Source organism: Anolis sagrei, chromosome 4, assembly GCF_037176765.1.
Source record: "Anolis sagrei isolate rAnoSag1 chromosome 4, rAnoSag1.mat, whole genome shotgun sequence".
Classification (NCBI taxonomy): domain Eukaryota; kingdom Metazoa; phylum Chordata; class Lepidosauria; order Squamata; family Dactyloidae; genus Anolis; species Anolis sagrei.
This window is the reverse complement of record NC_090024.1, coordinates 122,798,632-122,812,226: the sequence shown is the minus strand read 5'-3', so window position 1 is coordinate 122,812,226 and position 13,595 is coordinate 122,798,632. Positions and strand designations below refer to the sequence as shown.

The following is a 13,595-nucleotide window of genomic DNA, read 5'->3' as shown; positions in this document are numbered from 1 at the left end:
TGAACAACAACAATGTTCATAATTGTAGGAAATTCACATTCCCCCTAAAGTCTGTTTGGACCCTTGGGTTTGTTGGGATGCAGTCTGAGAAAAAGACTGGAGACAAATTATATATTTTTTTGTCTTACAGTTGACTTGAGCTGATTCTGTTTGTGGTTCTAAAAAACTTTAATTTAAACTCTGCAATGCATTTGATGCCATTCATGTGAATGTTTATGTAATAAAAGAGAGATTCTTTATAAAATAAATAGGATTTCAAGACAACATAGAGCTTATATTTGTGATTAGAATGGACTGAAACAAGGACCTGTATTACATTATTATTATTATTATTATTATTATTATTATTGTATTGTCGAAGGCTTTCATGGCTGGAATCACTATGTTCTTGTGGGTTTTTCCGGGCTATAGGGCCATGTTCTAGAGGCATTCTCTCCTGACGTTTCGCCTGCATCTATGGCAAGCATCCTCAGAGGTAGTGAGGTCTGTTGGAACTAGGAAAAAGGGGTTTATATATCTGTGGAATGGCTGGAGTGGGGCAAAGAGCTCTTCTCTGCTGGAGCTAGGTGTGAATGTTTCTGTGTTCCTTGTGTCGCGACATGACCACCTTCATTAGCATTTGAAGGCCTGGCTGAGCCTGGGAAAATCTTTTGTTGAGAGGTGTTAAGATGTGCCTGGTTGTTTCCTCTCTGCTGTTTTGCTGTTGTAGTTTTAGAGTTTTTTTTAATACTGGTAGCCAGATTTTGTTCATTTTCATGGTCTCTTATTATTGTTGTTGTTGTTGTTGTTGTTGTTTGAAACACAACAAGATGAGTCCACAGCAGACAAGATCACTTTGCTAGCTGTTGTATTGATGATGATGATGATTATTATTATTATTTCATTTCTTCCCGACCTCTCCCCATGGTTCGAAGCGAGTCACACAGCACAGTCAGAATCACACAAACACTATAAAAATTCTACAAACACACATATTAAAATGCATTTCCATAAAAGATACATATCAAAGCATTTCTGTAAAAAACCATTTGAGGTATAGGTAAAAAAGGAACGAAAGAAAAGAAGACAAAGTTTAAAATAAAAAAAAATGCAATCTCTAAAATTCAGCAGACTGGAAAGTGTGGTAAGATTACAAATACCCAAATTACCTCTTGGAATACTGTGTCCAGTTCTGGGTACCAGAGTTCAAAAGGGATATTGACAAACAAAACACATTCAGAGGAGGGTGACTACAATGATCAAGGGTCTGGAGAACAAGCCCTATGAGGAGCGACTTAAAGAGCTGGGTATGTTTAGCCTGCAAAAGAGAAGGACACATGATCACCATGTTTAAATATGTAAGTACATGCATGCCTGTACAGCCTAGATGAAACAGGAAAGTGGAGAGAACTCTGCCCAACAAAGTTCTTCATAACAAATACCAGGGAATCATAGAATCATAAGAGTTGGAAGAGACCTCATGGGCCATCCAGTCCATCCCCCTGCCAAGAAGCAGAAAAATTGCATTCAAAGCACCCCCGACAGATGGCCATCCAGCCTCTGTTTAAAAGCTTCCAAAAAAGGAACCTTCACCACACTCCGGGGCAGAGAGTTCCACTGTTGAACAGCTCTCACAGTTAGGAAGTTCTTCCTAATGTTCAGATGGAATCTCCTTTCTTGTAGTTTGAATGTATTCTCAAGAGTGACATTATGTGAAAAAATGCCATAAGGAAGACGGTACTTACAAGCATTCTGGAGGGGAAAAAACATTCAAAAGAAGAGTGTAGTTCATCAAAGGATGAGCTGGAGACTGCAGAAAAACAGTCTCAAAATTTTACGAATTTTAAGCATTTTAAGATTGTCGTCCCTGCAAGTTCAACATCATATCCCATTTGATCCTTGGGATCTATTTTAAATAACTTGTTTCTGTAGAAATGGAATAGGCATAGTTTTGAGTGTCTGGAACAAGCAAATCCTTTCCTTTCGGAACTGTACCATCAAGCAGTTTACCAACTTCAAACTTTAATAGCTCTCTTCTCCGGGCTCTTCATTTTTGGCAATGTTACAGATTCCAGCTCTATCTCAATCTGCAAGGGAGTGTGACTGAGTGTGTGTTCCAAGATTGCTTTTCAGACAAAGACCACCCTAAGAGTGCCTCAATGTTCAGGCCACAACCTCTCCCAGAACTACGAGGGCCACTTTTCATGTAGGAATGATGTGTTTATTATAACTATGCTATGACAGCTTTCCTACATTCCCCTGGGATGTGTTATTGCTCCAACCGTATTTTCCATCTAATTGCTATGATACTTCATCGTGTTGATGGGAAGCTTCCCACCGGAGTGGAAATCATCTATCGGACAGATGGCATGGTATTTAACCTCAGCAGACTGAAAGCCAAAACCAAGGTTACAACAACATTGGTTATAGAACTCCAATATGCTGATGACAACGTCGTAGGACAAGGAACAATGGCTTCAAACTACAAGAGAGGAGAACTTCCTGACCGTGAGAGCCGTTCAGCAGTGGAACTCTCTGCCCCGGAGTGTGGTGGAGGCTCCTTCTTTGGAAGCTTTTAAACAGAGGCTGGATGGCCATCTGTCAGGGGTGATTTGAATGCAATATTCCTGCTTCTTGGCAGGGGGTTGGACATAAGGTCTCTTCCAACTCATTGATTCTATGATTCTATGATTCTATGTGCACATTCAGAAGAAGACCTACAAGCCACTCTAAACACCTTCGCAGAAGCATACAAGAAGCTCGGGCTGTCATTGAACATCGAGAAAACCAAAGTGCTCTTCCAGCAGTCACCAGCCAATCCCTCTCCAATGCCAGAGATACAGCTTAGTGGTGTAATACTAGAAAATGTTGACCATTTTCGCTACCTTTCCACAAAAGTCAACATTGACACTAAAATACAACAACACCTGAGCTCTGCGAGTGCAGCTTTTTTCCAAATGAAGCACAGAGTGTTTGAGGACTGGGACATCCATAGGGAGACCAAGGTGTTTATTTATAAAGCTATTGTCCTCCCAACCCTGCTATACGCATAACAGAGGTAAGATAAACCTGGCACGGATACCCCTGTAGAACGGGCACTGAAGGAGCACATGTTCTATTGTTTCTACATGACCCAAGTCACAGGGGCAGAGTCTCTCTGGGAAAGGGATCTTCTGGTAGTGGTCTTTGAGTACAGCTATTGTCCTCCCAACTCTGCTATACGCCTGTGAGACGTGGACTGTCTACAGATATCACATGCAACTCCATTTCCGCTACCTTGGCAGCCACCTCTCCACAAAAGTCAACATTGACACTGAAATACAACACCACTTGAGCTCTGCGAGTGCAGCTTTTTTCCCAATAAAGCAGAGAGTGTTTGAGGACCGGGACATCCGTAGGGATACCAAGGTGCTTGTTTATAAAGCTATTGTCCTCCCAACCCTGCTATACGCCTTTGGACTGTCTACATACATCACATGCAACTCCTGGAATGATTTCATCAGCATTGCCTCAGAAAAATCCTGCAAATCTCTTGGGAAGACAAGTGGACAACCATCAGCGTGCTGGAAGAAGCAAAGACCGCCAGCATTAAAGCGATGCTCCTCCGCCAACAACTCTGCTGGACCGGCCACATTGTCCAGATACCTGACCACCGTCTCCCAACGCAGTTGCTCTACTCTGAACTCAAGAACGGAAAACGGAATGTTCTGTAGGACAGGAAAAGAGATTTAATGATGGGCTCAAAGCCAACCTTAAAAACTCTGGCGTAGACACTGAGAACTGGGAAGCCCTGGCCCTTGAGCTTTCCAGCTGGAGGTCAGCTGTGACCAGCAGTGCTGTAGAATTTGAAGAGGCATGAATGGAGGGCGAAAGAGAGAAATGTGCCAAGAGGAAGGCACTTCAAGCCAACCCTGACCGGGACCACCTTCCACCTAGAAACCAATGCCCTCACTGTGGGAGAAGATGCGGATCAAGAATAGAGCTTCACAGTCATCTACAGCCCACCGCCAGTACACCAATCTTGGAAGACAATCCTACTCGGACAACGAGGGATCGCCTAAGTAAGTAACATTCCCCTGGGATGCTGTAACCTAATAAGATTCATAAACCATGCATTCTGTAACTATCAGAATTGAAACTGCATTTCCATACAACGGCCTCTTCTTCCTCCTAGGTTCTGTTGGAGTACAGTGTGATAACCAGGGTCGATGCCACTGCAAATCCGGTGTGAGAGGTGATAAATGTGACAGATGCCAGCACAATTTCCATTCCTTCTCAGAGGCTGGCTGCTTACCTGCCGGGCAGACACAGTAAGTGGAGCTCTTAGATGCTGGAGGATTATGTGTTGGTAAATTCTCAATTAAAAAATAATCCTGTTCTTAGGAAGCAACACTAGGTTTTCTGAACATCATAGTGGCTATTTTAGACATTTGCTCAGATTTGTTGTGGAGTGTTTACGTGGAGTCTGCAGAAGATGCTTCAGCTATACTCGACAAAAAGCAAAATCAGCCTGTTTAGCACAACTTGCAAATGTTGATTTCTTGTCAGTAAATCTTAGATTTTTATATCTATTTTATATACCTATAAACTTGGGGTCGCATAGAAATGTCTTGCTCTCAACCAGGGGTCCTCAAACTTTTTAAACAGAGGGCCAGGTCACAGTCCCTCAAACTGTTGAAGGGCCAGATTATAACTTGAAAAAAAAAACCATGAATGAATTCCTATGCACACTGCACATATCTTATTTGTAGTGCAAAAAAACAATACGATAATTAAAATGAAGAACTATTTTAACAAATATAAACTTATTAGTATTTTAGTGGGAAGTGTGGGCCTGCTTTTGGCTGATGAGATAGGATTGTTGTTGCTGTGTGCTTTCAAGTCATTTCAGACTTACTGTATATACTCGAGTATAAGCCGACCTGAATATAAGCCGAGTCACCTAATTTTATCACAAAAAACTGGGAAAAAGTATTGACTTGTGTATAAGCCGAGGATGGGTGTAGCAAAATTGCTACTCTATGTTCAATTTTTGGTGTATAGCTCTATTCTTCCCTATCTGCCATGTTTACATATGGCAGATAGGGAAGAATAGGTACAGACAGGGTAGCAACAGCAGAGATTGGATTCATTTGCATATGGAAGCCGACTGGTCATATGCAGATTAGTGTAAGCTCAAGATTTGAAAAGGTTGCTAGGCCAAAATGACAGTTGGAGAGAGAGAAGAGCTGCACATTCCAAAGGGGTGGAGCCAAAGTTTAAAAAATAGGCAGTTAGAGAGTCAAAAGAGTTAGTTAGGAATTGCTGTTTGTGAGGAGAGTTAGGGATTCCTGTTTGTGAGAGACAGTTAGGAACTTCTGTGAGAGAAAAGAGTTAGGAACTCTTGTTAGAAATAAGCAGTTATGAAGATGTGTTAAAGACTACTGATATAGAGAAACAGTTAGTTAAATAGAGCTCAAGTTTTAGGAACATAAAGAAAGCCAGTGGTGCTTTAGTCAGAATATTATTTCAGTCAAGAGTGTGTAAAGCAAGTAACATGTTTGTGAATGGGAAACATTGAAAGTCTATTTCAGAAAAGTAAACCAAGTATATTATACTGACTGTAAGCCTCAAGATTGCAACAAAACACAAATGTAACCACAAGCGTTGGAGCTAGAAGTTATAAATAAACTGTGTTACTTCGTTATACAGAAGTGTGTCTCATTGCCTGTACAAAGGTTAAACAGCACACAGAAAGTCCCAGCTAATATAAAAGAAACTGAATCATTATAAGAGCAAAGAGTTTTTTCTTAAATAAAGAAATAGTCTCCCTCCCTCGCTACAATGGGAAATGCAGCATCTACTAGTAAATTTCAAAATAAAAATAGATACCAATAAAACTACATTAATTAAGGCATCAGTAGATTAAATATTTACATAAAACTGAAATTTAAGATAAGACTGCCCATTATTCTAACCTCCTTCAATGTAAATGTGCTTACGTCTCCTTCCAAAAATAATAAAGAGGGTAAAATAATAAATGTAATAATAATAAAAATAATAATAATAATAATAGAGTAAAATAATAAATGTAATAATAATAGAGTAGAATAATAAATGTAATAATAATAGAGTAAAATTATATATGTAATAAAAATAATAATAGAGGAAAATAATAAATAACCTTGACTCAAGTATAAGCTGAGGGGGACTTTTTCAGCCTAAAAAAAGGGCTGAAAAACTAGGCTTATACTCGAGTATATACAGTAGGTTGACCCTGAGCGAGGGCTGGGTAAATGACCTTGGAGGGCCGTATTCAACCCCCGGGCCTTAGTTTGAGGACCCCTGTTCTAAACAATTTAGCTAGGTAAGTGTTCATAATGCTCTCAAGGCATATCACTAGCTGGCTAGAGAGGAGTAAAATATGGTAATATGGTAATACAACCCACACAGCATTCTCTGGAAGTGCAATGTTCTGGGCAGCAGCCTGTTCTGATGATGATGATGATAATAATAATAATAATAATTTTATTTTTATACCTTGCCTTAATCTCCCTGAAAAGACTTGGGGCGGCTTACAGAGGGACATGCCCAGCAATTATGAACCATCTAGGACTTTTAGATCATCCGGGGAGGCCCTGCTCTCGATCCCGAATTCATCACAAGTACGATTGGCAAGGACGAGAGACAGGGCCTTCTCTGTGGTGACCCCTCAGCTATGGAACGCCTTCCCTAAGGAGATTAGATCGGTTCCCTCACTCTTAACACTTTGGAGACAAGTTAAGACATGGTTATATGAGCAAGCATCTACAAATGCAGAGTAACTGATATAGGAAATTGAATGACTGACAATGGAATTTGGACAGTGTTTTTAACTAGGGGACGCTGATGATAATGATGTTGGTTTTATTGTTTCAATTGTAATTTTATGTTGTTTTAATGCTTAATTTGTATTTTGTTATTATGTACACTGACTTGTTGTAAGCTGCCTTGAGTTGCCGATAGGCTGAGAAAGGCGGTATACAATTTTTGAGCTTGCACAAATCTTAGCTCGGCCTTTTAAATTTTTAAATTGCCTTGAACAGGCAGGATAACTTTTAATATATGTGTGTTATGGCGACAATTTCTATGCTTATATTTTGTTTTGTTAATCTTATGGTTATGTTGTTTTACTTTGTATGTTTTGCGATGTTACCTGGGAACCGCTCTGAGTTTCCTTGGAGAGATAGAGTATATACCATATATACTCGAGTATAAGCCGACCCAAATATAAGCCGAGGCACCTAATTTTACCACAAAAAACTGAGAAAACAGATTGACTCGAGTATAAGCCGAGGGTGGGAAATGCAGCAGCTACTGGTAAATTGCAAAATAAAAATAGATACCAATTAAATTACGTTAATTGAGGAATCAGTAGATTATATATATTTAAATATTTACAAAAACGGTAATTTAAGATAAGACTGTCCAACTCTGATTAAATGATTATTTACCTTCTTCAGTGTTAATGTGCTTACATATCCTTCCAGTTATAATAAAGAGTAACATAATAAATGTAATAATAACAACAATAATAATAAAAAGAGTAAAATAATCTCCGTTTATGAACCCACGCGTGCACTTCGTTCATCCGGAGAGGCCCTGTTCGTGATTCTGCCCGTGTCCAAGCTCGTTTGGTGGGGATGCGAGACAGGGCCTTTTCTGTGGTGGCCCCCTGAATCTGGAACACCCTCCCCAAAGATCTTAGACAGACCTCTACATTGGCAGTCTTTAGAAAGAACTTGAAGATCTGGCTCTTCCCATGTGCCTTTCCAGAATAGGAATCTTCAATAACAAGTCCCAGAAGCACTTTAGTAGAACTAAAATTGCCGCACACTGCACACTGCACTTACCCTATAATCCTTATATACCACCTGTCACATCCGCACTTTTAATTCTGTACCCATTACTCTGGCCCGGCCCAGTTTTATTGTGTCTTAGTGTATTGTTTATTGCTTGTTGCTTATATTGCTTTAATTGTTTTTAATTTGCTTTAGGTTTTGTATTGTTATGTTGTGTATTGAGGCCTTGGCCTTTGTAAGCCACATCGAGTCCTTCGGGAGATGCTAGCGGGGTACAAATAAAGATAATAATAATAATAATAATAATAATAATAATAATAATAATAAAATGAATGTAGCAATAACAACAATTATACAGTAAAATAATAAATGTATAATAATAGAGTAAAATGATAAATGTAATAATAATTTATGGAGTAAAATAATAAATGTAATAAAATATTAATAATAACAGAGTAAAATAATAAATAACCTTGACTCGAGTATAAGCCGAGGGGGACTTTTTCAGCCTAAAAAAAGGGCTGAAAAACTAGGCTTATACTCGAATATATACAGTAAATAAAATTGTTTATTATTATTATTATTATTATTATTATTATTCAAGTATAGTAAATAAATAAATAGTAAATAAATAAATTACAGATTAAAACAAACACAGAGATACAATAAACAGCCAAAAACAATAAAAGATCAAATCAGACAACATCATAAACAAATGTCATGGTTCAACAACAAAAAGTGGCTAGAGGCTCATGATTCCTAAATGCAATTATTCTTACGTAGGCTCAATTGCAAGTGCGGCAAAATGGATGGCTGGGTTAGGAGGCTAATGCTCTTACATTATTAAAGTGTTAGAAGTTAAGCAAATTAGTGGTTAACTCTAGCCATTTTTTAGTATACAATAGCAACATATCACTAAGTTGTCTCAAGGGGTGGGGGTGGGGGTGGGGGGTAACACGTAGCACCACCTGTGTCTTTCTTTATTGAATTGCATACATGTTTCCATGTTGAGTATAAAGCTTAATTTGAACATTTTCATCGTTTGTCATAGGATTTCCCGCTGTAATTGTGATCCAGATGGAAGCACGGGGGAATGCGTGTCAGGACGCTGCATTTGCAAAACAGCAGTTACAGGAGAACAATGCAACAGGTACCTGTATAAAATTCTATATGGTGAAAGAATTGTTTAAAGAATTCATTTAGTGAGCTATAGGATTTTGGGTTTTTTTTTGCTTTCAAAGAGCATAATTTCTTTCTGACTTGTCATTCATCAGGACAATGTGAGTCACATTAAGTGTGCAAGGATCGAATTATGAATGTGATGCCAAAATATCTGTTTCCACTGAGTAAAATTTGGAGTTTTCAAAATGTTTGGCAATGAGGCCCAAACATGTCTGATTAAGGCAGAGCAGAACTTCCAGAAGCTGGAATGTGTCCAGAGAAGGGCAACTAAAATGATTAAGGGTCTGGAGAACAAGCCCTATGAGGAGCGGCTTAAGGAGCTGGGCATGTTTAGCCTGAAGAAGAGAAGGCTGGGAGGAGATATGATAGCCATGTATAAATATGTGAAAGGAAGCCACAGGGAGGAGGGAGCAAGCTTGTTTTCTGCTTCCTTGGAGACTAGGACGCGGAACAATGGCTTCAAACTACAAGAGAGGAGATTCCATCTGAACATGAGGAAGAACTTCCTGACTGTGAGAGCCGTTCAGCAGTGGAACTCTCTGCCCTGGAGTGTGGTGGAGGCTCCTTCTTTGGAAGCTTTTAAACAGAGGCTGGATGGCCATCTGTCAGGGGTGATTTGAATGCAATATTCCTGCTTCTTGGCAGGGGGTTGGACTGGATGGTCCATGAGGTCTCTTCCAACTCTATGATTCTATAATTCTAAAAAGAAATCTTCTAGCGCTCTGTCCCTTTTATCTTCATTTCTAGTTTTCCCCATTTCCTCTATCTCTATTGCAAATGTTGAAGTGCACAGTAACCAAAACCGAAGGCTACACCGTGCATAGAATCTCAGAATCATAGAGTTGGAAGAGACCACATGGGCCATGTAGTCCAACCCCCTGCCATGCAGGAAAAGCACAATCAAAGCACCCTGACAGATGGCCACCCAGCCTCTATTTAAAAGCCTCCAAACAAGGAGCTTCCACTCAGAGCCGGCCCTAGGTAATTTTCAAGTGTAAGCAAACAATATTTTAGCCCCCCCCCCCCCCCAATTACTGAATAGATAGATAGATAGATAGGTAGGTAGGTAGATATGGGGGGATGAACAAATTTTGGCCCTCCGGGTATTTTGGACTTCCTACTGGCTGATTGGAATTGTGGGAGTTGAAGTCCAAAACACACGGAGGGCCGAAGTTGGTCCATGCCATCCATATATATATATATATATATATATTCACCTTCCTTCCTTCTCACCCTTTTCCCCTGCTCTCTTCCTATTCTCTTTGTGTGTGTATGTGTGTGTGTGTGTGTGTGTGTGTCTATATCTATATCTATTCTGCTTCCTTCTTTCTCAGGGATTTCCACACAGCCCTATACCCCAGAAGAGCAAGGCAGAAAATCCCATATTATCTGAGTGTGGACTCAGATATTCAAAGCAGATATTGTGGGATTTTCTGCCGATATTGTGGGATATAGGGCTGTGTGGAAGGGCCCTCACCCTTTTCCCTCTTCCTATTCTCTTTGTGTGGGTCTGTATATTCTCCATCCTTTCTCCTCACCCTTTTCCTTGCCCCCTTCCTATTCTCTTTCCCCTTCTTACCTTTCTCTTCCTCCTTTCCCACCCTTTTCCCTCTACTCTTCCTATTCTTTGTGTGTGAAATATATAAGGGACATGGAAGGGAGCTCTAAAGGCCATCTGGTCCAACCCCCTTCATTCTGCAGGGAAAGCACGGACAAAACATACCTGACAGATGGCCATCCAGCCTTAATAATAATAATAATAATAATAATAATAATAATAATAATAGAAGTGGAAGGGGGCTCTAATGGCCATTTAGTCCAATCTTCTTCATTCTTGCTTCATATGGCTTGGTTTGATTATTTTAGTCGCTATCCCCTTGACACATTCTAGTTGGTGCAGAGTTACACAGAGTTACACAGTGTAAGGATGCTCATTGTATCGACTCTTAGGATCTCAACACATGGACTTTGAGAAACATGAGGGACTGTCTGTCTAGCAAAGGGAAACATACCAAGCTGTCAACTATTCAGAATGGTGATCCAGATTATGTAGTGATGGATGACTTTAGTTTAATCATATTTTTGCTACCTGGTGGAAATAAATTCTCAAGTTAGGTATTCCATTGTCCTTTCAAATATGTGTTGCGATTGAGGTATCTGGAATCGTAATGAGATATGTCATGATCACCACCTTTTGTTGTATATATGAGCTCACAAGAAAGCAACCACATGATGTATTGATTTTGCCTTTCACACAGTTGCAAGCAGGGCTATTATAACCTCAATGCAGGAAATCCAGAAGGCTGCTCTCAATGCTTCTGTTCTGGACACTCAACTACATGTACTAGTGCAAAAAACTATAGTGTGCATAAGATTGCCTCTTCTTTCCAACAAGGTAAGAATGTCACTGTCATCTGCATTTTCTTTTGCATGAGCAATATTTTAGGTGTTGTGCTGAATATGTTGCAATTCCAGTTGCCAATACCAAACATCATAAGCTTGCATAATAGAATGACTGAGTTAGATTGACCATATAGTGTCCAACTTTCCTTTGGTGAGAATGTGTGTCTTTTTAAAATCTAGATTTCATGTTATGGCTACTATTGGTAGATCAAATGGCAATCTTTGATCTCTGCTATTTGCCACTGAGAAACCTGCTCTGACAAGTAACTGTTAACAATGTGTTGTTTTTTTTAAAAAATTCACAATTTCATTGAAATTGCTGCTCAAGGTCACCTGCAGCTGCCATCAACATACCCATCTTGACAGATAACTAGCAGAAAAAAGAGACAGGGCCTTCTCAGCGGTGGCCCCTCGGCTATGGAACACCCTGCCTAGGGTGATCAGATCTGCTCCCTGATTCTTAATGTTTTGTAGGCAAGTAAAAACATGACTGTTCAAGCAAGCGTTCACAGATGCAGAGTAGCTATTATAGGAAATCGAATGATTTGAGAATGGAACTGGACAAAGCTTGATAATAAGGAGACACAAATGACGTTGTTTTTGTTGCTCTTGTGATGTTTTATACTGTTTAATGTCTTAATTTATACTATGTTTTATGTGTACTGATTTGTTGGAAACCGCCTTGAGTCACCGATTGGCTGAGAAAGGCGGTATACAAATACAGTAAATGAATAAATAATAGATGTTTCACATTAGGATCAACACAATCAACACAATAAAAAATGGCACGCTGCTGATTGTAATGTTTATTTATTATTTAAATCTGTGTTGTTGTCCCCTCCAATAAGTTTAAGACCATATTTATGCTTTTCTCCTTTAGAAGGAAATTAAAAATGTGGATGTGGGATCAAGCCTTTGGGTAATCTTGCAGACTTGACGAGGACAGTTGTGAGAGCCGTTCAGCAGTGGAACTCTCTGCCCCGGAGTGTGGTGGAGGCTCCTTCTTTGGAAGCTTTTAAGCAGAGGCTGGATGGCCATCTGTCAGGGGTGATTTGAATGCAGTATTCCTGCTTCTTGGCAGGGGGTTGGACTGGATGGCCCATGAGGTCTCTTCCAACTCTTTGATTCTATGATTCTATTATTCTAATGACGACAATAGTTATGGAAACGGATTATTTGACAAGCTGAATGGAGTCTCTACAGCCACCAGACTGGCTTTCTTTTCTAGTAGATTTTATTGTATTAACTCAATGTTTTTAACTATTTATAATTACTGTTTTTGTTGTGTATTTTATTGTGTTGAATTGTAGGCATCGAACATGTGCCGGCTAGAAGCCACCCTGAGTCCCCCCCCCCCCCCCCCCGCTCCAGGGGTTGAGAAGGGCGGGCTATACATATCCGAAATAAATAAATAAATAAATAAATAAATAAATAAATTTCTGCTCCCCACTTTATTCCTACAACATCTAAGTTAGGTCACACTGTTAATTAATGGCTCAAGGTCATCCAGTAGGTTTCATGCCTTGTTGGGAACCTGGACCTAGAATTCCGAATTCCTAACCCAGCTTTCTAACCACTGCATCCCACTGGAAGGTCATGTAGCCCCACATCTACGGGATTATTTGGTCCTTAAACATAGGAATGTGACTGTTTACCATGCATCATTCTTTCTTCATATGCAGTTTTCTTTTACCTACGTAAAATAAGAAGTGTCACAGTCACATTTCCTGAGTCAGTGAGTGTCAATTTGATATCCAAGCTTTTTCAATAAACTGTGATTTTCTTGTATTCCAGGAGATGAAGGCTGGCAAGCTCATGGAAATGGGTCCCCTTTTCAGCTCCATTGGTCTCCCTACCATAAGGAAGTTTATGTGGCAAAAAGAAGATCAGGTCCTATCTATTTTGTGGCGCCAGGTATGTATATTCATACTCTACAGAAGGGTGGCAATACAGAGGACGATCTGATAGTCTATTTGTATCCTTAATCTATTCTAATATTATCACAACATGATCTTCAATAATTAGTTCAACTCTCAAAATCAGTAGGACTGGAAATGAAATTGAAGAAAATGAAATGGATTTAAAATGGGCAGTGTGTCCAGGGCTGCATCTTTATAAATAGAGATGAAACTGAAGAAGATGTGTGTGTGTGTGTGTGTGTGTGTGTGTGTGTGTGTATGTAATGTTAATTTGTGGGATTAACATAACTCA

General features: G+C 39.6%; 1 protein-coding gene across 1 annotated transcript in view; it reads left to right on the top strand.

Moving 5' to 3' along the window:
• Positions 1 to 13,595, top strand: part of LAMC2 (laminin subunit gamma 2) — a 77,759-nt gene that overhangs the window by 23,258 nt on the left and 40,906 nt on the right. The window contains exons 3-6 of the mRNA XM_060774488.2: positions 4,154 to 4,289; positions 8,851 to 8,949; positions 11,240 to 11,376; positions 13,179 to 13,298. Of these exons, the coding sequence (XP_060630471.2) occupies positions 4,154 to 4,289; positions 8,851 to 8,949; positions 11,240 to 11,376; positions 13,179 to 13,298 (492 nt within the window). The remainder of the gene's footprint in view (positions 1 to 4,153; positions 4,290 to 8,850; positions 8,950 to 11,239; positions 11,377 to 13,178; positions 13,299 to 13,595) is intronic.